A 25,391-nucleotide genomic window follows, 5' to 3' on the forward strand; every position below is an offset into this window, starting at 1 on the left:
CTCTTGACTGTGATTTGGAAAGTAGGGATAGTGCATATATGGTAATATAACCACCTCCAACCCATATTTCTGATTGCATGTCATTATTCCCGATAAGCACCTATCAGGTCAGTTTGTTGTTGGAATTAGCCTGTGTCCTAGGTAGCTAAATGAAAAGCATGAATTCCTTTACTTCCAAAAACGGGCACTCATTTCCATGTTGGTAACATTACTACAGTTTTCTTATGAGGAATATAACTCCCACAATAAATATTTATTAAAAGCATTGCAGGTAATCTTGAATAAATTAAGAGAGGTTGTTTAAAACCCTGTTGAAAAACTTGGCCCTTTATTGAAATTGGAAATGGTGCACCTGATTTGAGACCTGCCTATTTGTCATCCTTGTAGGATAATCAGAGTATTGTTTTACTGTGTTCTTCATTGGGAAGCTGTACCTGTCTCTATTTTTGTGCATCATAATGCATATTTTTCTGCTTTTTGAGAAACTGCATTTTATACCTTTGTAAACGTATGCCAGTCTCTTACCTGTACAAATTTGGTCAATCTACAATAACATTTCCTTTTGAAAAACCAATCCATAATTGAGATTCCTGCACAGTGCTTGATTGTCCAAGTCCTTGAGCAGTTATTTGCAGATCAGAAACCATGCATGGGGTTGGCTAACAACTGGGGGGAGTACACAGGACAGTGGTGAGAAGTGACTAATTACTTTTAGGCCAAGAGGGTTGCATGCTGGCCATGGGTGGAATCAGATCCAGGATAGGTGGAACCAAAGACAAAAGTTTTCTGATTAGGAATGGAGACTGTCCAACTTCAATTTTCAACATGGCTACTCAAAAGGAAGCCCATTGGGTTTGATAGGGTTACTCTCAAGCATACAGAGTCCCCCCTCCATTATAACATACTTAAACCCCTCAAACTATTTAGGGTTCAGTTACTGCTAAAATCTTTACTAAGGCAAAATGCAGGGATTATACAATCCCTTTATTATGTTGGCTGCCTTGGCTGTCAGCCCATTTCCTAATGCAATTCAGGGTGCGGGTTATTACCTTTTAAAGCTCTGAACAGCTTCAGACCAAGCTCCTTAACAGACTGTTTCCTCTTGCATGAATTTGTCCACCTTTTAAGATAGCTGCTGTCTCCTCTTGTGTGTTTTGCTGCCTTCTGAGACATGGTCGGTAGCAATGCATCAAAGGATTCTCCATGGTTGTGCCATATCTGTAGAAGTCCCTGCCTCAAGAGTTTAGGTTATCTTCCTCTTTATTTGTGTTCCAGGATTGAAGACCCTTCTAAGAAAACAAGCTTTTGATTCCACTGTTGCTAAATTCAATTTATTGATTGTTAGGTATGGCCCCTTTCCGTTCTTGTTCCATGATGCTGCTTAGTCTGGTAACTGTATTTTTAGTGATGGAGTATTGTTAATTTTGATGTTTGTTTGATATTTTGTAAGCTGCTTTTATGAGACTCATTTTTGGGGGGTGGAAGGTGTGTATGCGTAACTTCAAAGTAAGTTCCCTTTTCTGATTTTAATGGGCTATATATGGCAGAAGCCTACTAAGTTATTCTCAGACTGTGGGTAAGGGAGTGTTATACAAAAATAATTCTGATTGATAATTTTTATCAGATAAAATAATAACTTTTCCAATTGCTCTGAAGTTAAATAGAAATATTTAACTTGTGGTACCTCGGGTTACAAACGCTTCAGGCTACAAACTCTGGTAACCCAGAAGTAGTTACCTCGGGTTGCGAACTTTGCCCCAGGATGAGAACAGAAATCACATGGCGGCTGCAGTGGGAGGCCCCATTAGTGAAAGCGCGCCTCAGGTTAAGAACGGTTTCGGGTTAAGAACGGACCTCCGGAACGAATTAAGTTCGTAACCCAAGGTACCACTGTAGGGGAAAACACATTTAAAAGCTAAGGAAAATCAGGAGGACATAAACAAGAGGGAAGGAAGGAATTCTGATGAGATGGAACAATGGGGCAACCAGGTGTTAGGGCAGGCATCGCAAACTCGGCCCTCCAGACATTTTGAGACTACAGTTCCCATCATCCCTCACCACTGGTCCTGTTAGCTAGGGATGATGGGAGTTGTAGTCCCAAAACATCTGGAGGGCCGAGTTTGCCTATGCCTGTGTTAGGGACTGCAGGTTGCTCACCTCTGCCCTAGACCCTGGGTAATGCTACGGTGATACCAAATTTTTTACAACCTTCTAATAGTTCCAAGGTAAGTCAAGGCAATTGAAATGAATGGTAAGACAGCTTTACCTGCCCTAGTGCTTGCATCCTGCTCGCCAAAGAGTGTAAGCTAAACAAAGTTTTGTACCCTCCCCTGCTCGAGAGAAACAGCCTGCATACTTTGAAAGTACCTTTTATTTATTTAAATGGTTTACATACACTTAAACTACAACCATCTTTAAGCAGAAAAGGGTAAAAATAATTTAAAACTTAGATGCTTGCTGAAACACAAAGCTGGTGCCAGAAGTTTAACTGAGGGGGCCTGTCAACTGGGAGGGAGTTCCATACAATTGGGCCTGCAATACTGAATGCAAGGCTCATGGTTAATGCAAGCTGTGCATTCCGCCCATGGGGTACCACTAACATTGACTCACTGAAGATCTTAGTGTTTGAGCAGGGATAGAAAGGATTAGGCAGTCCTTGAGATATGCTGGATCTGAATCATTAAGGATCTTGTAAAGTAACACAAGAACCTTGAACCTGGCCCAACTGTGTATGGGGTGCCAGTGGAAGCTTTTGAGCACTGGAGTTATGTGCTGGTGATAGTCTGTCCCCCATCAACAGCAGCATTTTGCACCAACTGGAGCCTCCAGACCAGCGCCAAGGGTAGTCCCACATAGAGCACATTGTAATCTAGTCTTGAGGTCACCAGTACATAAATCACTGGGGCCAGACTGTCCCTGTCCCGGAATAGACATGGTTCACATACCAGCCATAACTGGTAAAAGGAAGTGTTAGGTCAGGTGGGGCAAGTGGGCATAGCTTTGGGGGAAACAGCCTTGGGGTCAAATTAGGACCTTATTAGTTTAAACTGGAGTAAAAAATATTATTATTATTATTTAAAATTTGTAATCTTGTTTATTTTTAGATTCTGTTTACATGATATTAGAATGTGACAAGTGGTGATTAGGCAAATGTAGTGCACCTGCTAAAGAATTAAATTGGTCCTATTTATTAGCATTAGAATAGAACAGAGCATGTTTTCTAAGCTAAATGGTACTTTTAACACAAAAGTAGCTTGTATCTTTTGGCTCGTAGTGTTGATTTAATGCAAGCTGTTCAGTATGCTCTTTGGGGAAATGTGGCTTCTGGTTTTTTTGTTTTTGCATGTTACAAACACTTTTAGTTAGCTGAAAGTTGACAAAGATCAGTAAACAGGAAGGAGGCTGTTTCAGTCTTGTGATAATTTGATTTGAATTAAAAACAGTATTAAAGGTTTATGGTGTGTGAAGAGACTTGAATAGATGTTAACGGACCACTTAGTGATTACAAAGTACAATATTCAATTTGGATGTTTTCTAATTTCACCTGAGCAGTCTGTGCCTGCGTGAAAGGATGCCAACACACTGTTCTCAAGGGCCTGACATTTCTCTTATATTTCTGCCCTGCCTCCCCCCCCCCCCCCGCCTCACCTGCACTGAGGTCTCCAGCTGTTCTGTCTTGCTGGAGTGCTGTTCCTCATGATACAGTCTGGGGGGCGAGATCTATTTTGCCATTCCCCCCCTTCCTTTCCTGCTGATCTAGTTGGAGAGAGGGGAAATGAGTGTATGTTCATAGGAACTGCTATCACTATTTGAATATATGAAGGTGCCTTTCTGAAGTCAGACCACGGGTCTGTTTTGCTTGTATTAGGTACTGTCAGTGACATCAAGATTACAACTGGAAGTCTGTTCCTAGAGAACCAAGCTATGACCTCCCCGTTACAATTGCTTGCTTCATAGCTCATCCAGCAATTTCTTCTTGCCTTTGCCAAAGTTCTGAGGACTTCTTAGTTATTTAAAACTTCTCTGAACCTTCAGATATTAAGTAAGAGAACCACTTCTAAAATTTTTTTAAAAACCCATCTGAACCTTGAGGGTCCAAATTGTCTGTTGTAATTTATTTACATAAATGTAATTGGGTCTACAAATATTCTTGCCACAAACCTTTCCTATTGTAGTTGGAGACAGGCAAGAAGCTAAATATATGTTCAGATACTTCATACTCACTAAATCACTTAACATGTTTAATTAACAGTACACATTCAAATGCTTTGCTAGAAAAAATACTGTATAGTATTTTCTGATTGACATTGGCAATTATATATGCCATGAACTCCACTCATCCCAGCAACCACTGTGGCTGTTATGGGACTTCCAAAATGTGGTCTACAAATTTTTATTAGGTGGTCCTTGGTGTGTGTCCATTAAATATATTGATTTTTAAATGTATTGTTACTTATTCATATTTTATTGTATTAGAATTAGAATTTCCAAATGGTCTGTGGAGTAAAAAGGTTTGGGAACCATTGCATTGCTTGCTTGTGTTAAAGTCCTTCCATTTCCTTTACCTGTTCTCTAGAATGCTGTAGTGTCATGATACCTTTGCAAACATTCTAGGTCTTAATAATAAAAGTGTAAAGAAATACTGGCAGACAGTTGTAAGAGAAGCAGTCTGACACCGCCCTTTTCAAAATAAAGCCCTCTTGCTTGGTCTGGCCTCCTCTCCATGGTTGCCCTGGTGCCCACCTCCATCTCCAGGGCATCCACACCTACCCACACCTGGACAAATCTCTTCATCCAGTCTCCAACATGGGAAGAGGCACTGCAGTATCTGACCAGCATTATATCAGCCCTGGAAGCTCATTGCTCCCATCTAATGACAGAAGAGTCAACTTGTTCCAGTGTGTCAACTGGCTTACCTCAGTGTCTTCACATACCAAAGTCTGATCTCCCTCTCTCCAGAGCACATCATAAAGATGAAAGCAGCAGCCAAGCTACTTTTCTCCTGCAAGAGGGCGAACATCAAGCTGATGTAATGGAACCTAGGGCTATCCATGTTGGCATCTCAAATAACCCCATTGGCCAAGCATCATGCTCAACTTCTCCACGGGGCCCTTCTACCTCACCAGTGGGCCATCATGCACAACAAGCAACTACACATCAATGGAACCTCACAGGACAGGGCAGTCTGCGTGTCTCAGTGAAATCGCATATATTTGAAACACCATTGGAAAAGCCTGCAAACACCCTCTAAACCTCTGGAAGCCCTTGAAAAACCTTTTAAAAGGCCAGTTTGCAAAGTCAGACAAAAAGATATCACCAAGGGCAACTGCTCCACAATAAGGAGTATAAACAAGCAAACTAATAAATCACAGATGTAGTCTTTTTCTTTACAATCACTCATGTATTTGATAGAAGCAACATCAACTCGCGAGTCAACACCCAGACACTGTTTTGGTACAATCAGTGTTTCTTCCCACAAAAGGGGCTTAATCATCGAGCTGTACAATGAAGACTAAGCATTATACAATCAATAGCTTAGAGAAATGGGCAAATCTGTCCCTGTACGCATATCTCCCAAGGGAAGAACAGAAAAGGGCTCTCCAGCCTTCTATTTGTTAGTCGTCTTTGACTTTCTGGCGGCAGTGGTGGCTCTGTCTTCCTCATTGCTGGAGGGTGATGTGGAAACAGCAACAAGGGGGATAGACCGGTACCCCAAAGTGCTTGGCCGTGGGCCAGAAGCAGTTGCTGGTCCTGGTGTCCTGTGGAGGAACATGGTGATAGGCAGCTGGCTCTTTTTCCTCTTCAGCTGGTCAAACATCTCTGTATGGCTCCATGCTATCCATAAACACATGCTGGATCTTTAGGCTGCCAGAGCATTTCTTTTCCTGTTGTTGACTAACAGGTTGAGCCAGAACCAAACCCAATGATTTTTTATTCCAATATAAATCCATTCTTCAGTTAAGTATCAATTGTACTAACCTGAGCATTTCCCCATAATTGTATTTCCGTAGTAGAAAAGCTGTAGCCTGTTGAATTTCTGACTGCTGTACAGCTATTAAACGCATAAAAACTCCTCTGCCCAGTGTCAACCCTAAACCACTAAATGGGAGGAGAAAAGAGAAGCTGCTTAAGCCCCCACGGATTCCTTTTGCCAGTTGTCCAAACAACTCATTTATCAGTTCACTCATTGGCTAAAAGCACTTAACAGGCAGGAGCATCCAGTCTGACTCATTTCACAGAAATTGGTTAGAAGGGCAGCTGCACATTGTGCTGCATAACATTCTTTCTGGAGGGATCTAGAGATGTACTTTTGTTAAAAATGCAAGGTCAGAGTCTGGGGCTTTGGTGGAGATGCCAGTGAAGGGCTTCACAGACTGAGTTGGCATGCTCTTCCATGCTATTCTACTCTAATTCTTGGTGATACAGTGATGAAAGCAATAACTGGGTCCGGCGGCATACAAAATCAATATTGGCAAAGTATAGTTCTGGACTACACTTGCCACAGCAGAAAGCTAGTTATTACTGCTCACATACTATTGGTAAGAAAACAAACACCAGACTTCTTTGTTCTCCTGAATAGCTAAGTATAATGACCACAGAAATCGTCTGAAAGTTAGCGCTTAGCAATCCTGTGTATTGCCCTTTGGCACACTTCCTTACCCATTATATTCTTTAAAACTTGCTCCTTCTTTCATGGAAGGAACACTCTGTACACTGCTATAAAAATATCTGTGTTCATCTTGGTAGAGCCCTAACCTCTTAAAGAGTTTCATTTATCACTTCTAGTGAACCACATTATACTGCTTTATAGTTCCATACACTTTCACTTGCAACATGTATTGGAAAACTGTTACATGAACTAGGCCTCAGAAGGCCTATACATTTGGATACAGCAAGGCAACAAACATAGTTAATATCTTGGCTTGGCTTAGAAAAAGCATCATAATGAATTTAAAGCTATAATTCTCAATTTTGTGTCAAACATCTGACCGTTATCTAAAGAGGGACAGTTACTATAGCCAGAAGTCAGGATATGAAATTTAGGAGGGCACAAAACAAAACCCTGGCTTTCTCTCTCCTGGGCTATCCACAAAGCTTCTCTTGAAAAGTCAGGAGTCCCCCTGGCACATTCTGGGCTCTGTCATAAGAGTGCTGTGAGAGGGAGAAATTGTCCCAAATTCGAGAAGGAACTAGGAGCAAACATTGAACCACAAAAGTAACTCCCTTTCTTCACAACTCTGCCTTGAAGACATAAAGCACTGCCTCATTCACAAGTCTTTTCTTGTTGTTTTTCAGTGTTGTACAACACGGTGAACACAGTACTCCAGGTGAGGGCTGACTCGTGCTGAATACTTGGAAACTTAAGTGTAGCTTAAAATCACATTAGCCTTTTTTGCAACCACATTGATCCAGTAGCTCATATAGCTTAAGGCTATCTGCTCAGATTGACTGTGCCTGAGATTGTTTTAACTGGAGATACTGTAAATTGAATATGAGAACTTCAGCATACAAACATATGGCTTCCTGCTGAGCTATGGTCCCTCCTACAACAAATTTTCTATACTGCACTCATAGTACATGAATCATTAGGCTAACTCTCAAAATACTGTATTTTTTTGCTCTATAAGACTCACCTTTTCCCCCCTAAAAAGTAAGGGGAAATGTGTGTGCGTCTTATGGAGCAAATGCAGGCTGCGCAGCTATCCCAGAAGCCAGAACACCAAAAGGGATTGCTGCTTTCTTTCTTTTTTTATAATAATTTTTATTAGATTTTCACAACAACAAAAAGCGTACAACAAAAAGGAAGAAAAACACATGACATAAAAAGAAAAACTTACAAACTAAAACACTTCCCCATACCTCTCCTGCTCTGCATCCTTATTTTTCAATTTTTTAGCAACCCTTCAGTCCAATTCTATATAGCTCCTCCTTAAAATTTCTTCTCTATAGTTTATAATTTACAGCTATATTTCTTTATCTCTTACCCCTCGACATCTCATCAGTCTTTTATTTGACAACAGTTCTCAAGATACGCTTTAAATTTCCTCCAGTCTTCCTCCACCGCCTCCCTCCTCTGGTCACGGATTCTGCCGGTCATCTCTGCCAGTCCCATATAGTCAATCACCTTCATCTGCCATTCTTCCAGAGTGGGTAGTTCTTGCATCTTCCAATACTTTGCTAGTAGAATTCTTGCTGCTGTGGTGGCGTACATGAAAAATGTTCTATCCTTCTTCGGTACCAATTGGTCCACCATACCCAAGAGGAAGGCCTCTGGTTTTTTAGGAAACGTCCACTTAAGGATTTTCTTAATTTCATTATAGATCATTTCCCAGTAGGCCTTGATCTTTGGGCAGGTCCACCAAAGGTGATAGAAAGTTCCTTCAGATTCTTTACATTTCCAACATTTGTTCTCAGGCAAATGATAGATCTTGGCCAGCTTTACTGGGGTCATGTACCACCTGTACATCATTTTCATTATGTTTTCTTTCAGGGCAGAACATGCCGTAAATTTAATACCGGTGGTCCATAACTGTTCCCAGTCAGCGAACATAATATCATGACCTACGTCCTGTGCCCATTTAATCATTGCTGATTTTACCGTTTCATCCTGTAGATTCCATTTCAACAGCAGATTATACATTCTAGAAAGATTCTTAGTATTGGGTTCTAATAATTCTGTTTCTAGCTTAGATCTTTCACTCTGAAAACCTAGCTTCCTGTCTTGCTTAAATACTTCATTTATCTGATGATAGTGCAACCAATCTCGAACTTTGAACCTTAGCTTATCATAACTCTTAAGTTTATATTTTCCGCCATCATGTTCCAAAATTTCACAATATTTTAACCAATCGGGGTCCATATTAAGTTTTTTAACTGCCTTTGCTTCCATTGGTGATAACCATCTGGGGGTTTTACTTTCAAGTAAATCCTTATATCTAATCCAAACATTGTATAGCGCCTTTCTGACAATATGGTTTTTAAAACCCTTATGTACTTTCACCTTGTCATACCACAAATATGCATGCCAACCAAAGTTATTGTCATATCCTTCTAGATCCAAGATATCAGTGTCCTCAAGAAGCAGCCAAGGTTTCAGCCAGCAGAAAGCTGCTGCCTCATAGTAAAGCTTTAAATCCGGCAGGGCAAAACCCCCTCTATCTTTCAGATCTGTTAAAATCTTAAATTTGATTCTGGGCTTTTTGCCCTGCCAGACAAATTTAGAGATGTCCTTTTGCCATCTCTTGAGACACTCCACTTTGTCCAAAATTTGTAATGTCTGAAACAAAAACAGCACTCTTGGCAATACATTCATCTTAATGACAGCAATACGGCCTAACAAGGAGAGTTTCAACCTAGACCATGTGTCAAGATCTTTTTTCACTTCTGTCCAACATTTTTCATAGTTGTCCTTAAATAGATTAATATTTTTTGATGTTACATCCACCCCCAGATATTTCACTTTCTTTACTATTTCCAAACCAGTTGCACTCTGAAATCTGTCTTTTTCTTCCAATGTTAAATTTTTCCCCAACACTTTGGTTTTCTGTTTATTCAATTTAAATCCTGCCACTTGACCAAATATTTCAATTAGGTCTAACACTCTTTTAGTACTCTCATCTGGCTGTTGCAGTGTTAACACTAAGTCATCTGCATAAGCCCTTAGTTTGTAATGTTTCACTCCGACCTGAATTCCTTTAACCAGCGGGTCCACTCGAATCATGTTTAACAGGACCTCCAGAACCGATATGAACAGAAGGGGGGATATTGGGCATCCCTGTCGTGTCCCTTTTTCTATTTGGATTTCATCCATAACCATACCATTCACAATTAGTTTAGCTCTTTGTTCAAAGTATATCGCACCAATACCGTTTTCAAATCCCTGGCCTACCCCCATCCCCTGGAGATTCTTCTTCATAAAACTCCAGCAAATGTTGTCAAAGGCTTTCTCCGCGTCCACAAAGATCAAAACTGCTTTTCTGTTGATGTCTCTTTCCAACAACTCCAAAATGTCTACAATGTTCCTCACATTACTTGACATGTATCTCCCTGGGAGAAAGCCTGCTTGATCCTTATGAATCTCCCCTACTAATACTCCTTTCAACCTTTTTGCCAAAATGTCTGCAAAAATTTTGTAATCCACGTTTAGTAAGGATATAGGCCGGTAGTTTTTAACCTGGTTTTTCCCAGTCTCTGTCTTCGGTATAAGTGAGATGAATGCCTCTTTCCACGATTCAGGAGCCCTTTTCCCTTCTAAAATTTGATTGCAGACCTCTTTCAATGGTTGAATTAACCATTCCTTTAACATTTTGTAGTACCTTGCAGTTAGGCCATCTGGTCCTGGTGATTTCCCCACTTTCATATTCTGAATGGCACCCTCTATTTCTTGTTCTGTTATTCTCCCATTTAAAATCCTCCTGCTTTGTTCTGAAATTCTTGGTAATCCATATTTTCCAATAAATTCCTCTATCTTTTGTTCATTTATTGGCCCTTGTGTATACAATTTCTTGAAGAAGCTCTGAAAGCAATTGCTTATTTCATTTGGTCTAGTAATGATTTTCCCATCTTCTTCAAGGGATGTCACAGTATTCAGTTTTTGTCTTTTTTTCAATTGCCATGCTAGCAGTTTCCCGCATTTGTCTGCTGATTCAAAAGTCTTTTGTTTCATCTGTTTTATTTTCCATTCTATTTCCTGATTCATCAGTTCCATATATTGCCTCTGGTGATATTTTATTTCTCTCAATATCCGTTGTGACTTTGGGTTAGATCTTAATTTCTTCTCTGCTTCTTTCATCTTTTCCAAAAAATTTTCTTCCTTCTCCTTTTGTCTTTTCCTCTTTAAGGAATTCTGTTGAATAAGGAAACCGCGCATCACGGCTTTGCTTGCGTCCCAAATTGTCCTCTTTTCCACCTCTGTTCTCAAGTTTATTTCAAAATAGTCTCTTAATGTTTTTTGGGCCTTCTGGTAAATTTCTTCATCTCTTAAGAGGGTGTCATTCATTCTCCATCTGAATGTTCCCACTGTTGTTTGTTTCATTTCCATCTTTACTGCGTTATGGTCGGAGCATGTTTTTGGGCAGATTTCTATTTTTTTTACTCTTGATGCCAGATTACTGGAGATCCAAATTTGGTCAATTCTAGTCCATGTCATTTTAGCTTCAGAGAAGAAGGTTCCCTCCCTTTCTAGAGGGTTCCTTGTTCTCCAAATATCTATTAAGTCCATGGTGTCAGTCAATTCAAAGAAGGTCTTTGGTAGTCTCCCATTATTAGATATCACAAGTCTTTGTGCTTTATCCATATTCGTGGAGACTACTCCATTCATATCGCCCATCATAAAAATTTTATAGTCCATAAAGTCTGTCAAAGTCTCATGCAGCTTCTTAAAAAATTCAGCCTTCCCTTCATTAGGGGCATACACTCCTACTATTAAAAGTTTTTCTCCTTGTGATTGAATTTCCACTGCCAAATATCTTCCTTGCTCATCTTTAAATATCATTTTAGGGGCTAATCTTTCTTTAATGTACATCACTACGCCTCTTTTTTTAACTTTGTCTGATGATATAAATTCGAGGCCTAGTCTTCTGTTTGTCAAAAGCTTCTTATGTGTCCTAGTAATGTGTGTTTCTTGGAGGCATATTAAGTCCAATTGTTCTTTCTTTAAGATATGGAAAACTTGTTTCCTTTTTCGGGGAAGGTTCAAACCATTACAATTCCAACTTAGAAGCTGCAGGGACATCTTTATTGATGGGTGTCTGTTCCACCAACTGCACCACGGAGTTGTTCTTCTTCAGTTGATAGTGAAGCAAGTCCAAATGATAAATTGGCAATATCAGTTGGTTCTGATATTCAATACTGATATTCAATACGCAGCGATCCCTCTTGTTGTTCTGGCTTCTGATGTTCAGAATATTTTTTTTCTTGTTTTCCTCCTCCAAAAACTAGGTGCGTCTTATGGTCTGGTGCGTCTTATAGAGCGAAAAATACGGAATTGACACTTTGAGAGCTGTGTGCAGAGGTCCCACAAATAGAATGTATGGTTCTTACATGGCTTACGTTTGCCTGTCTTGTGTGCACCTGAAAATATTAATCTATTTAAGGCTAAATTCAGCCTATTCCAGCATTTTTGAAAAATGACAGAGACCTGAAATCAATCTCTTAAACATAAAGATAACTAGGCTACTGTATTGGCTCTTGTACACACAAGATGGATTCTCCCTCCCCTTTTAATTGACAGGCAAGATATAATTGTATCTGCACATTCTTAGGTTATTAAGGGCAATCTGCTTCGTTTATCCTCCAATGGTGCATTAGTCACTGGGGGGAACCAAAATGTGTAGTGCTCAAGACCTTTACCAGCAATGTCCCCACATCCTCTCTGTATCTGAAGTGGTCTCTGGTGGTTGTTAACATGGCTAGGAGTTTCTGATTTCTAAGCTCACTGTCAGTTTAGATCTGTTCATTATTTCAAAAGCCAATGTTACTCATTTTTTGTTCTCCCAAAATTCAGTAGATGTTTCCGTAGGTCTTGGAAACTCATCCCACCTTCTTCTTATCCCATCCCTTAGGAGAAGGTGAATGGGGATGGGGGTAAAGAAGAGAGATTGTTTTCATGTCTTCCAGTTCTGTGTGGACCAGTGGATGCATTACTGAGGCCTACATGGCTCCCTTACATTTGATGGGTATTTTATAATATTGAACCACTGGTTCAGCAAAGCTTGCTTTTGGCTGTAGCGTTTTTCAAGCTGTTCTTTGTGATCCGGTTGCTGGTTCCTGTAGGGTGATCAAGAGCCTCGTTTTAATCATCCCACCCTAGGTGGTGACTGCTACTGTAAAATTCAATATTGAGAGGAAACATGTGTAAGGAGGAGAGAATGAAGAACTTCATCTGAAGATACCACCCCAGTCTATTCTGCTGGAATAATGAATCATTGAAGCTTGCAGGCACACACCTGCTTGGGGAAATGGGGATACTGACTTGGGAGGTGCTAATCAGTATAGTTTCCCCCTCAAAATAGTTTGGGTTATTGATCTCCTGTGTCCACTGAGACACATTGCTTTAATACAGTTACAATTTTGCTGTTAGGAAATGAAATATATCTTGATAGCAGTGCATAATATTTGGAAACTACTCAGTATGTGAAGCAAAAAGACTTGGCTTCAGCCTCTAGATTTCTGCTACATGTCTGTCCTCTCATCCCACAGAGAGGGGGTGGCCCATTGAGGAATGGCACCTGCGATAGAAGAAAAAAGACTTGTAGGAAAGACCCTGTCCTCTGTTTTGTGATTTAAAAGTTCAAAAGACACACTATGCCTACACTTTATTAAACAATTTTATTGGAAAGAGTAAAATGGAAGGATTATGGAAGCTCTTCATTATAGTTATAAAGATCTTTATTACTTGCTCTACTTGGTATTGCAGTGCTGCATTGATTTTACTGTGCTGCCCAATGAAGAACTGAAATGTCATCTTTGCTTTTCCTTGTTTTATTGTATTTAAATTACGCTGACCCACACCTTACCTGTACATTCAATTTTATTTCCCCTACTCTTTAATGTCTCTATTCTGAAATCTCAGATACTGATACTACAAGATCATATGACATATAGTTTCCTGTCATATGGATAAATAACAGGTGACTGGTTAGTGGGGTCTGGCAGCTGGCAATAGGAACAAGCTTATAGGTAGGGAGCAAGGATCAGTGTCTTGCTGAGTTGCTGGACCTTGCCAGATCATGGACAGTTTTATGAACAGCAGTCCGTTTTTTAAAATGAGCTGTCTCCACATTCAGACCCTGGGGGTGATTACATGCCTTTCATTCTAGCGGTATGGCGTTGTTACCTCAGACAGATTTATGAGAGTGAACAGGGTTTTTTCAGCAGTTCCGTTTAATGCACCAAAAAGTAATATCTGTGTTTTTTTTATAAGGAAAGAGAAGCTTCAGCTTCAGTTTCTGTTGTTTATTACAATAAAGTTAAATGGAACTCACTGTTTAGTTATAGCTTTATGTCTTCTTGAATTTAGACTGTAATTGGCCTAAAGAAGAATTTGGAATATAGAATGATCAGCACATAAGTAGTGAAAATTGTCTTAAGTAGGCAACAGTTGTTTTTGATAAATAAAGTACCCTGAGCTATTGGAATACTTATTTTGTCATGCACACAGTTGTAGCTTAAATGAAGATGCTTTCTTATGTGGGGATTATTTCTCTCTTACAGCTGTATCAGCTGGAGTAGTTACCACAAAAACCTGTTGGCCAGCAGTGACTATGAAGGTACCGTCATCTTGTGGGATGGGTTCACAGGGCAACGTTCAAAAGTCTACCAGGTAAAGAAATTTTGTGTTTTGATTCCGAAAAACAGTGGTTGCATTCAGCTAATGCAAATTTCTTGCTAAAGAAGGATCTAGTCAATTTCTTTTTCATTTCAACTTTGTCAACATTTATTTGTAAATGCTGCTGAAGTCAATAATAATTTGTGGGTCTAAAAATAATGAGCAAGAGGTGAAGTTAGTGAGAAAGGCAGTGTAGTTCCATTGTTTTCTATAGTCCTTCCTGTCTTAGAAGTGGCTAAGACCATAGTGATTCTGATTGAAAACTCTTGATCTTCTATGGTTGCAGGTTACTTTGACAGTGCATGACAAATATGCATATAAGGGCCTTTCCCCTCTAAGTCTCTGAGAAAACTCTTCTGCATGCAGAAGCTCCGAGCACTAGACTTTCTGCAGGTGCAGGGAGCTGTTGGACTGCGTAAACTAAAAGCAGATGTAGAATTATATGGTGCTGTGAGCCTCTTAACATCTGATCTCAGGGAAATTTGATACAATAGCTTCCTTTGTGGTTTTCATTATATATCATATGATAAATGTCAGAATAGTAGATAATTACAGGCAAAAAAATAAAAATCAGAGTCTCTTTCCTCTCTATCCCTCCTTCCCGGTGGAAAATCAAATGCCTTTAGTAAATTACTAATCTGCTATTAATGACGGAGGATAGAGGGTGACATTTATCCTGGCCCTGGGGTAAGGGCCAAAAACTAGCCTCATAATTCAGTCATTTCAAACATTTACCAGAAGACCACCATGGGCTTTCAACAAATGACTATTAGTACCTTTCTATCATTTACCAATATAGGGGAGAGAAATGGGGAAGTAAATTTTTTTTGGAGGGGGTGGACATTTTCATCCATATATTAAGACTTCTCTGAAGCAATTGCAGATAAGCTAGTTCCTGTGTTCCAGTGAATAAATGGCTAGTAGATAACCTGCAAATAATGCATGGATGTAGGAGCAGGAGATGCAGCTAGGGGCAGGTGAGTGTGCTTGGAGTAGATCAGGAGTACAGAACCTTTTTCAACCTGAGGGCCACAATCCAGGTGGCTGCATGGAAGCAAAGGGTGGGTTGGGGAGGGGGGAATTGCTGGAGTTACAGCTGTGACTCTTAACCCATGGCCAGTAGGACTACATTGCAGCCACACCAAAGCCAGCGGCTTCTACACAGGCTCTCCATCCAGCCAAGCAAGGTTGCATTATAACCAGGCCAAAGCACTCAAGAAGTGCTTCAAGCAGTTCCAGGGTGTGTACTGGGCAGGAGGTGTGGCCCTGTGAGAGTCCCAAGGGCCATACAGAGAGGGTTGCATTCATTTCCTGAGCATCTCTGGAGTAGGCGTATAATATAACTGCTTGAAATGCCTGCCTGGGGTGCTTACTTTTGAATAAATGTGCTTTTGGGTAAGATTCCAACTTGGTGGGCTACTGCAGACTCATTTTGGGGCGAGAGGGGGACTTCCTTTTGATTTTGATTGAAATGCATGATATGCAGAGGATATGGAGCACTTCTTAGATTATTTTCTTCAGTTCTTTGGCCATACTCCCCAACCATTTTAAATTGTTCTGTATTGAGTTGTAAACTCAGTTCTCCAGAGTGTGTTTCTACCTAGATGGAATTAAATATATGTGCCCAGCGTTCAGAGAAGATAGAGTTGTGGAAATGGATCTTTCAGCAGAAATTAAATGGCATTCTTCTAGCTCTTGAGAATACTGGTATCTAAAGAGCAGCATAACGTTCGACAAGGAGGTTAATACATACATTTAGAAGCAACTATAGATACTTAGTATTTATTGATTTTTCTGTTTTTAAAAAATGGCAAAAGCCCACCAGAGAGCAGTAACAAGGCAAAGCACATACTTTCATAGCGAGAATAATCTGAGCATCTCATTTTTGAAGATGCAAATAAGCTGCAGTTAGAAATATATCATAATATTTGTAGCTCTCTAGCTTCCCTCTTTGGGAGCTGCTGTTTGGGTTTGAGTAGAAACAAATTTTCCATCTGAGTCTCAGTAAGTATAGTAAAGTTTCATCATATTAATTTAACCAAAACATATTTTCATTTATTACTAATAACATTTATGTTCCTCTTTCTCAAAACAGGAGCATGAGAAAAGATGTTGGAGTGTGGACTTCAATTTGATGGATCCTAAACTTTTGGCTTCAGGCTCTGATGATGCAAAAGGTAAGGCTCTGATTTTCTCTCTGGGTTCTCCCATTCTGCCTGATAATGATGATGCCCAGTTAACATGCCAAGGCTAAATTCATACGGAGGATCCTATTTAGTTTCAGAAATGAAGGCTCAAAATGTCAGTTTTCCTTAGCAGAGTTTGATGATCTTCTGAATAATTGGTGCTAGGGGGAAAGGCTCTTGATGACAGAAACAATGGCTTAGGTTTCATCACAGAGTGTTCTTTTAGGCCTGGTACAGATGTAGCATTCCCAGACTTCTAACTATGGTTAGGCAAGTGGAAGTGTCAAGAGCTCGTCCTACACTCGAGTAGGACCCTGGCAGAGACACATGCCCGACTGGCATGTTCTCTCCCTCCTGGTTGATCGTTCGGGAGCTTCAAAAGCTTTCTTCAGCCCGAACATCACAGCGACCGATGCCAACAGACATTGGCACACTTAGGGATCCGCAGAGTCTGCGCAGCTTGCGTAACAGACCTTAGCAACTCAGCATATTGGCTAATCTACTTTATTTACATATAAACACACACGGAACACTGCACCATGGCTCCCTCTCTCTCTAGCATCAGACAGCAAAGAGAAAAAGAACAAAGGACAATAGTCCCGCTTCACGGAACACAGTAACACAAACATCCTGTCTCCATCACCTCCCACTTTGTGGAGTCAAAACATATACCGTCATGTGATAGACAATCCAATGACTGCAATCACGGAGCAGGAATTCTAACAGGAAGTGTGCAGTAGGTTTGCATGCTCCCGTCACCTTCCATATCCACCTGAATCCCCCATCCCGTCCATTCTCTCTTTAACCATAGTGTATTGTTGTTGGCATTAATGGATTAACCAGATTCTTCCATAAACAGAGTGCTTAATTCATGGTTCCAGGGATTATGGGCCAGTGTTACCGATAGTTAGTGCTAACGCCATTGTAACACTGACTGTAGTTAAAGGAAGCCATGCAAGGAAGGAAGAGAGCCACTGGACCCATAGCACTCTCTTCCTTTCTTGCTGGACTGCATCCAATCCTTGGCCTGTTTCTGTCATTAATGTATGCATTTCTTCTATCGCATTTCCTTCAAGGGAAGAATTTTAAACACTGTTAGCTTAAATTAAATAAAAGCAGTAGAAATATCCACAAAATTGATCCCCTTGCATATTTTGGCTGCAGCTATAGCTACTCCAAAGTAAAATAACAGCTAAATATAGCTTTGAAGTTGGAAATACTTTACAGACTCCTTTCCAACTTGTCTGAAAAGAATAAATATATTGCATAGTCATGTTATATTAACTTGAATTCTCTGCTTCAACCTCAGGAGAAGCACTGACAAAATGGCAGGTTAGCAATGTGGAGGAGGTTGAGGGTGCAGTCCTCAAAAACATTTGTATTGCAGGGGTGACTTGGAGCGCTGCCTATTCTCTATTCCCTTTACAGCTGAAAGGAGGGGTTTGTCAATGGATGATGATGCTTGCTTAAAAGTGCATGGAATTTTTGCTTTTTCGGTGTCTAGGCCAAGGCATGTAAGGGTCAAAGTAAAGGATGAAATGGGCACCCACGACTGTAACTTGCTAACTAGGCCGTGATACCCTGCCATCAAATTAGAGCAGCATACTAAAAGGATAAAGACCATTAGGTCCAGTCATGACCGACTCTGGAGTTGCGGCGCTTATCTCGCTTTATTGGCTGAGGGAGCCGGCATGCAGCTTCCGGGTCATGTGGCCAGCATGACTAAGCCGCTTTTGGTGAACCAGAGCAGCGCACAGAAACGCCGTTTACCTTCCCACTATAGCAGTACCTGTTTATCTACTTGCACTTTGGCGTGCTTTCAGACTGCTAGGTTGGCAGGAAGAGCCAACCTACCAGTTTGCTAATTCCCAGAGCAGGTTCATGATGCAACAAGTCATCAACCTGCACATTGTATTTACTTCTGTATGCACACGTGGGGATAACATAAATGTTTTGAAATGGTAGCATTGAAACCTAACCTAAGGCCCAGGCTCAAGTAATTTTATTTCTGAATCTATTGGCATATTAGCTGGTACACTTTCTGTTTCTTATCCATAATTGCGTGTATCTCTCCCTATCAAGGTTTTTTTCCTCACACAGAGATGTTAGATCAGTGTTGTCTGGCAGATCACTTTATGTGAGTGCATCAGAATCCAGCTGGATGACAAAGGATCTATTGCTCTTGCTTATAGAAGTCTGAATTTAGCAGCCCCAGGCATCCTTAGGCACTAAAATGCATTTATGCACCTGGGAAAGGTTCCCATCATTTTAGAATAGAGGCTTCAAGTGTCTTCAGTCCACAGTGTGTTTACTGTAAGATGGAATCTCTGTCACTCGAAATACAGGATGAGTCTTTTGAAAGAGGCCCCATGGAACATGTGTACTCTGTATCCACGGGGCCCCTTTTAAAGGACTCACCCTGTATAAAACAGATTCCATTTGCCAGATTAGGTTGGAAAACATTCGCTTGTAAAGATGATTCCTCCCACTGGGCTTCGTAGGCAGGGTCTTCAAAGATTTCTGCTGGCTCTTCAAGGGGGAGGATTTGTCCTGCGATCCAGACCTACCATGCCTATGGCTCTGTCTGGTTGGGTCTTTCCTTCGTGTTTGTGAAAATCTCTTTTATGAGCCTTTCCTGTGAGTGTTCTTTCCTTTAAAACAAAAACAAAAAACCTAGTCTCTCCTCTACTATTCTAAGTGTTGGTGTGTCCAGATGATTGTTTTTGTGTTTCTTTTCCCCAGATCTCATGTGCCATTCTCCTGCATGTATATCCTCATACTTTTACCATCCTCTCCCATGCCTTTTCCTGCCAACCTAGCAGTTCGAAAGCACGTCAAAGTGCAAGTAGATAAATAGGTACCGCTCCGGCGGGAAGGTAAACGGCATTTCCGTGCACTGCTCTGGTTTCGCCAGAAGCGGCTTAGTCATGCTGGCCACATGACTTGGAAAAACTGTCTGCGGACAAATGCCGGCTCCCTCGTCCAGTAAAACGAGATGAGCGCCACAACCCCAGAGTCATTCGCAACTGGACTTAACTGTCAGGTGCCCTTTACCTCCCCCCCCCCCCCATGCCTTTAGAACAACAGCAATATTTTTTCCTTTCTTTTGTATGACTTTTCTTCTGGTGTGTGTGGGGTATCTCCATCCTCCTGCCAGCTTGTCCCCCCCCCCCCACAAGTATAAAACAGGTTCCATTTGATAATAAACACAATGTGTATTGATCATACCTGTGAGTTAAATGGCAAATCTTTAAAAATACATTAAAAAATTATGAGCATCTTAGCAGAACTTGATTTGGGGATAAATGTGGCACAACTTCATCTCAATGCTGGGATTTGATGTTTTGACTTGCCTTCTAATTGTGAACCTCTTAGACTGTTTATGTGTGGATGGGTGTCTCAGAATAGTTGTCATTTATTTCTGTTTTTAGATTCCTGGTTAGTGGTAAAATAACCAAAGGGATAAATAAACATTATAGGAAACCGACTGCAGCTTAACCTGCCTATTTTGTTTCTCTCTCTCTTTTTTTCTTCAGTGAAGCTGTGGTCGACCAACCTGGACAATTCGGTAGCTAGTATTGAGGCCAAGGCAAATGTATGTTGTGTGAAATTCAGCCCATCATCTAGGTACCATCTGGCCTTTGGTTGTGCAGGTAGGTGTATGAACTGCCACTTCGTGTGAAAGGGCAGAATCACTTGTGTTTCCAGATTGTACTTGCTAATTGTGCTGTTTGTCTATTGCCAAGCTGTGATCAGGGGTCCAATTATGCAGCACTCAGTAACTCTGATCTCTCCCAGGTGACCAGAGGGCAGATTTTATATACGCCTGCAGCCCTGTCTTTTGGTCAGAGAACAGCATTTTTGTAGCGTTCTTCAGAGTGTCATTGGGTGCAGCTACTTCTCCTCACCCTTATTCTTTTGAGGTTTCCCTTCTCCTGAAAAAGAGCTGAGTTTGGCAATATACAACAATAGGGTTTGTGTGGGAAGAAGCCGTCAAAGCTCATAACAGGATAGTGCAGGAGCATGTGTACAAGCCTAATATCCTATGCAGACTTATCTGGAAGTAAATTCCATTTTGTTCAGTGAGTTTGGTCTTTTCTCCAGTTGGTTTGGCAAAGAACTGGAAAGTGGAAGCTTCACACAGATCACTAATGCCACCCCTTCCCAGTAGCTGAGAGCAGCAGCTTAGGATCATTGTGGAAGCAGCACTTCTTTGGTTTTGCATGCCAATCCTTATGTTTGGGAAAGAGAAGTAGTAGCATGACGAGTAGGAGGTGCTATAGACATTTTTGCCAGCAGTGTTGCTTACAGCGACCTTTCCTGTGCAAGAGGCAGGCATCTGCAGTTCAAGAAAAGCCTCCTGACACTTCCTGTTTGAATCAGCAAATCTGCCGGAGAATTAGACTCTAAACATGGCATTGGAACACAAGGGCTGGTGAGCTGGGAGCAAACCATCCCAATAGTGGCTACTCCTGAGTGGTGCAAATCTTAAATTTAGCCCTGACTAGGAGTCCTGATTTTGGCAGGGATTGGCTCCCATGTAATCAATTCCAGCAAGGGTTGCATTTGATAACTTGCAGAAGTCTTCTGGTGGTTCCTCTGCAGCTGCAGTTTGACCTGCCTCACATTTGTTGTTGTATGAGTTCCAATGGAGGGCAGGTAGGCCAGGCTTGGAATCATAGGCTATTGGGCCAAATTAATATGTCTGGCAAGCCTGATTTGGTCAACTGGGTTAAGGACTTAGAGGTTCCCTATTCCCGTCATACGGTATGCTTTTAAGATTCCTGAAGGGTGGGCCCTTAGAATTAAAAAAAAACTTGCAAGACATTCTAGCCTCCTTAGTCTTCAGCACTGATGCAACAGAAAGCCAGGCTCTTGTATACTGCTTCCATTGCGACATGAGGTGGCTGCATAATGCACTGAGCCACTCCTGTAATCAAGATAGATGCTCTGGAAAAGGATAAAGAGATGATTGATCCTCTCCTTCATCGTTGCTCATACCTCCCTAGGAAGGTACAGCAGCGCTTCGTTTTGAGTCCTCCCCGTTTAGCGTCCATTTCGTAGAATGTCCACGGCAAACCCGAAAGTACCAGAATGGGATACTTCCAGGATTGCCACACATGCAAAAGCGCTAAATCGCACTTCGTGCATGTACAGAAGCGCAAAACCGCTCACATGTGTGCGCAGAGCAGCACTTTGCCGAGTGTCCCTTTTGTCGAGCATCCAGGGCACCGGAACAGATCCCGGACTCAAAATGAGGTACTACTGTATTGAGCTCCCTATTAGAACTGAGTTCTCAATTTCTGTAGCAAGTAGTAATAGTAACAAGTAGTAATAGTAGCAAGTAGTATGAGTCGTGAGTACTAGATTTCTATATGTATGGACATCATGTATCCATACACGAAAGTAACAGCTCTTCAATCTTATAACCTTGCATACTGCATTTTAAATTCATTGAGTCAGATCATGGAATGGATGCATCAGCATAAGCTTTCATAGATTTTCATGCTAACTCCACACCCCCACCCCACTAAAGAGAGCGAAGGTAAGAAGGAAATTAGAGAACAGTGGAAGAAGGAGGTAGGAGAAGAAAATTGGTAAGTCAGTAGTGTTGAAGAACATGTTTAGTAGTAGTAGGTAGATAGGTAGGTAGGTAGAAATAAATAAATAAATCCCCACCCATCTGGCTGGGTTTCCCCAGCTACTCTGGGCAGAATTAATAATAATAGAATTAATTAATTAATAATAATAATTAATAAACAGAATAGTGCGATAAAACATCAGACATTAAAAAGCTTCCCTAAACAGGGCTGCCTTCAGATGTGCTTATGCTAACACCATTCTTTGGAGAACTTTTAATTTTTAACATTTGTGAGGTCCCAAAGGTCTTTGAGAGTTAATGTTCTTAAAAACTAGAGATTCTTCCTTGCATCTTTGATGTAAGAAGGGACATTTCAGAAAACTATGTGATATGTGTATCCATCAAAGGATTGGATTTGAAGGGCTGACTTCTGAGCAGGAGCCAGGCGGAAAACCCTTTGGCACTGTCATTTTCAATTAGGGTTGTCAACAGCTACTGTTCACGTCTGATTGAAATGTGTTGGCCATACTGCTACTTTCAGCACAATTAACTTTTGCATCTTTTTGGTGTAGAGAATTCAATTTTTCTTTCATACTGGGTTTGTTTTTCTGCCCCATTTGGTGGCGTGGCAAGAGTGAGTTTTTTTTAACAGCAGCTCTTTGAGAATCTTCAACACATAGGCAGAGGTTCACAAGGGTATGCAAGGCCAGTTATGGAATGGTAGATCTCAATAAGAACTTAGTTGGATACAAAGCGCAAAAAACTAGATGTTGAGGAACGAGACTAGTTTTATATGCGTAGGGATTCTTTGCTACATAGAAGCATATTCAGCAATGGGAACCGTTGCCTGTAGCTGCAGTCTTGACAAAGGATTACCACATTAGTGAGAACTCGGTCTATATCTTCAGACATAGTGGGAGGGAAAATGAAAAATGAGCAGGTAATGTATTCTTTTTCACAAGTGGAAATAGGAAATAATTTGGCACTTTCCCGCATATTAGCTTTGTCTGCCCAGCTTCTGGAATTAAGAGAGTGATGCTATTTTATTTATAAGCCTTTTACCTCTGTGCTTTACCAGCACTCGTTGCGTGTTTATCTTTATAAATTGTCTGTATTTCTTGGTGGCAATGATTTAGAGGCAGCATAAAAGGGAACAAGGTGTAGAGCAGTAATGCATGTGAAAGCCAAGAATATAGTCAGTGGGAGAAGCTAATGGAACTTCTGAGAGTGAATGTTTTGTTTAGCAATATTTATAAAATGTGTTAAGATGTTTTAGGGGTGAGGCAGTAATTATTGGTGTTACAGGTGGTTTTCACATGCTTTAAAAAAGTCAGTCTTCATATTCCCTACTTCTAATTCAATCTGGTATAATGTACAGTGGTACCTCGGGTTAAGGACTTAATTCATTCCGGAGGTCTGTTCTTAACCTGAGGCACCACTTTGGTTAATGTGGCCTCCTGCTACCTCTGTGTCGCCGCCGCGCGATTTCTGTTCTCATCCTGAAGCAAAGATCTTAACCTGAGGTACTATTTCTGGGTTAGCAGAGTCTGTAACTTGAAGCACCTGTGTCTGGGCATGCATTATCTGGGTACATTTGTTGTTTCCATCTATTTCGGTACAGTCTGATGGTGCACCATATGAAAAGCTAGTAAGAGTCAGAAAATGCTAGCCCTGTCAGTCTCCATACATTTAGGGCATCAAAAGTAGTCTAATCCCAAAGCCAATCTAGAGGCTGAATTTGCAGGAATCGAGACTGCTATGTCACCCAGGAAACTGAGCTGAAACCTACAGTCCATTTATTTCAAAGGACCTTACTTCAATGTCAGTTCTTAAGGTAGCATACTTGGCTTCACATTAACTTTAAATTGTACCAGGGGTCCATCAGCTGCAGGTGTCATTTCCCAGTGGTCAGGGATGATGAGATTTTACTCCATCAACATCTGGGGTTCACAGGTTTGCCACTCCTGGGTTAGGCTAGCAACTGTTTCCAACTTGCGAAAACAGGAGCTTAGTTGTAGTCGTTTTACATTGTGAGAGGCAAATGGAAATGTTTGTGATAACTTTTCAACAGGTTTGTATCTCAGAGCCCTTACACTTCATATTAAAAAATGGATAAACAAATAATGGTGTGGAAAGGAGAAAACTGAATCACATTGAATTGGAGGCTCAAACTTAAGGAAGACTGCAAAGTTTATTCAGCTGTGAAAATAAAATGGAAATTGTTTTGCCTACAGCTTTCTATTGGTATGCTGTCTGAGTTGGAGCACTCTTTAGTATAAACTGTAATCACAACTGAATATAAAATGCTGGTAATGACTCTCTATTGTTTCAAGATGAAAACTTTTCATTCTGAAAGTATCTTTATAAATCTGCTTTAGCAGTGTGGCGAGCCTGCGTATTCCCCATCTTTCTGGGGAACAAACCTGTTGGATTAAATGCCGTGCCATGCATGACTAGGGCTGCAGTCCAAAGAACCATGTTAACTGAATCTGTGTGCCCAAGAAGGACTTGAGAAATGCAAGTTCCAGTTCCTACACGTTGCATAGCAAATCACTTTTATAAATTATGAGATTTTCCAAAGCAGATTGTGATAGAGCACTGATCTGGTTCAGTCCTGGAATATAAGCCTAGAAGATTATCCAGCTCTTACAACCTCCGGGTATAGGGCAGTATATAAATTCAATAAATAAGAATAATAATAATAAATAATAATGTTTGTTTCCCAAGACAAGATAATTTTATTCCTCTTCTCCTCCCACATGGAGTGTTTTCATGTCTGAGTGGAAATTTAGCACTACATCCAGTACTAACGGTTATGCCATGCATCCATTGATTTATTTGGCATTAAATGTGTTGATTAGCACAGCCTTGTTACTAAAACCTGCACAAAGCTTGCTTACCTATTTTTTACTCATAAGGGTATGAGTAAAAAGTAGGCTGGTAGTAGTAATTTTATTACTTATATGCCGCCCATCTGACTGGGTTGCCCCAGCCACTCTCAGCGGCTTCTGGAAAAATATATAATGTAAAATATAGAAAAGGTTTTGCAAACTAGAAGTGCAGCAGACTGGAGAAGGAGAAACTGTGCTCTGCCCCTCCTTCACAAACTCACTCACTTATCTGAAGGGAATTCCACTCAGATTTCTGCATGGAATTTCTGGTTGTCAGTGGTTATCAGTCCAGTGCTTAGATAAAAGACTCATTTAACATCCCATTCTTAAGAATTGTTCATAGCTGCAAAAGTACACAGAGCATCATCATCATCATTTATACTCCACCCATCTGGCTGGGTTGC

General features: G+C 40.8%; 1 protein-coding gene and 1 long non-coding RNA gene across 4 annotated transcripts in view; both read left to right on the forward strand.

Moving 5' to 3' along the window:
* COP1 (COP1 E3 ubiquitin ligase) overlaps window positions 1–25,391 on the forward strand; it is a 112,318-nt gene that overhangs the window by 49,237 nt on the left and 37,690 nt on the right. For all 3 annotated transcript variants that reach the window (XM_081915087.1, XM_081915086.1, XM_081915088.1), the window contains exons 13-15: window positions 14,215–14,323; window positions 16,425–16,506; window positions 20,052–20,168. In XM_081915087.1, coding sequence (XP_081771213.1) covers window positions 14,215–14,323; window positions 16,425–16,506; window positions 20,052–20,168 — 308 coding nt within the window. The remainder of the gene's footprint in view (window positions 1–14,214; window positions 14,324–16,424; window positions 16,507–20,051; window positions 20,169–25,391) is intronic.
* LOC309371754 lies at window positions 22–5,393 on the forward strand. Its single transcript, XR_014169277.1, has 2 exons — window positions 22–1,345; window positions 4,615–5,393. It is a non-coding gene; the product is annotated as an uncharacterized lncRNA (long non-coding RNA).

Source organism: Podarcis melisellensis (assembly GCF_964234715.1).
Source record: "Podarcis melisellensis genome assembly, chromosome: 6".
In the NCBI taxonomy this organism is placed as follows: Eukaryota; Metazoa; Chordata; class Lepidosauria; order Squamata; family Lacertidae; genus Podarcis; species Podarcis melisellensis.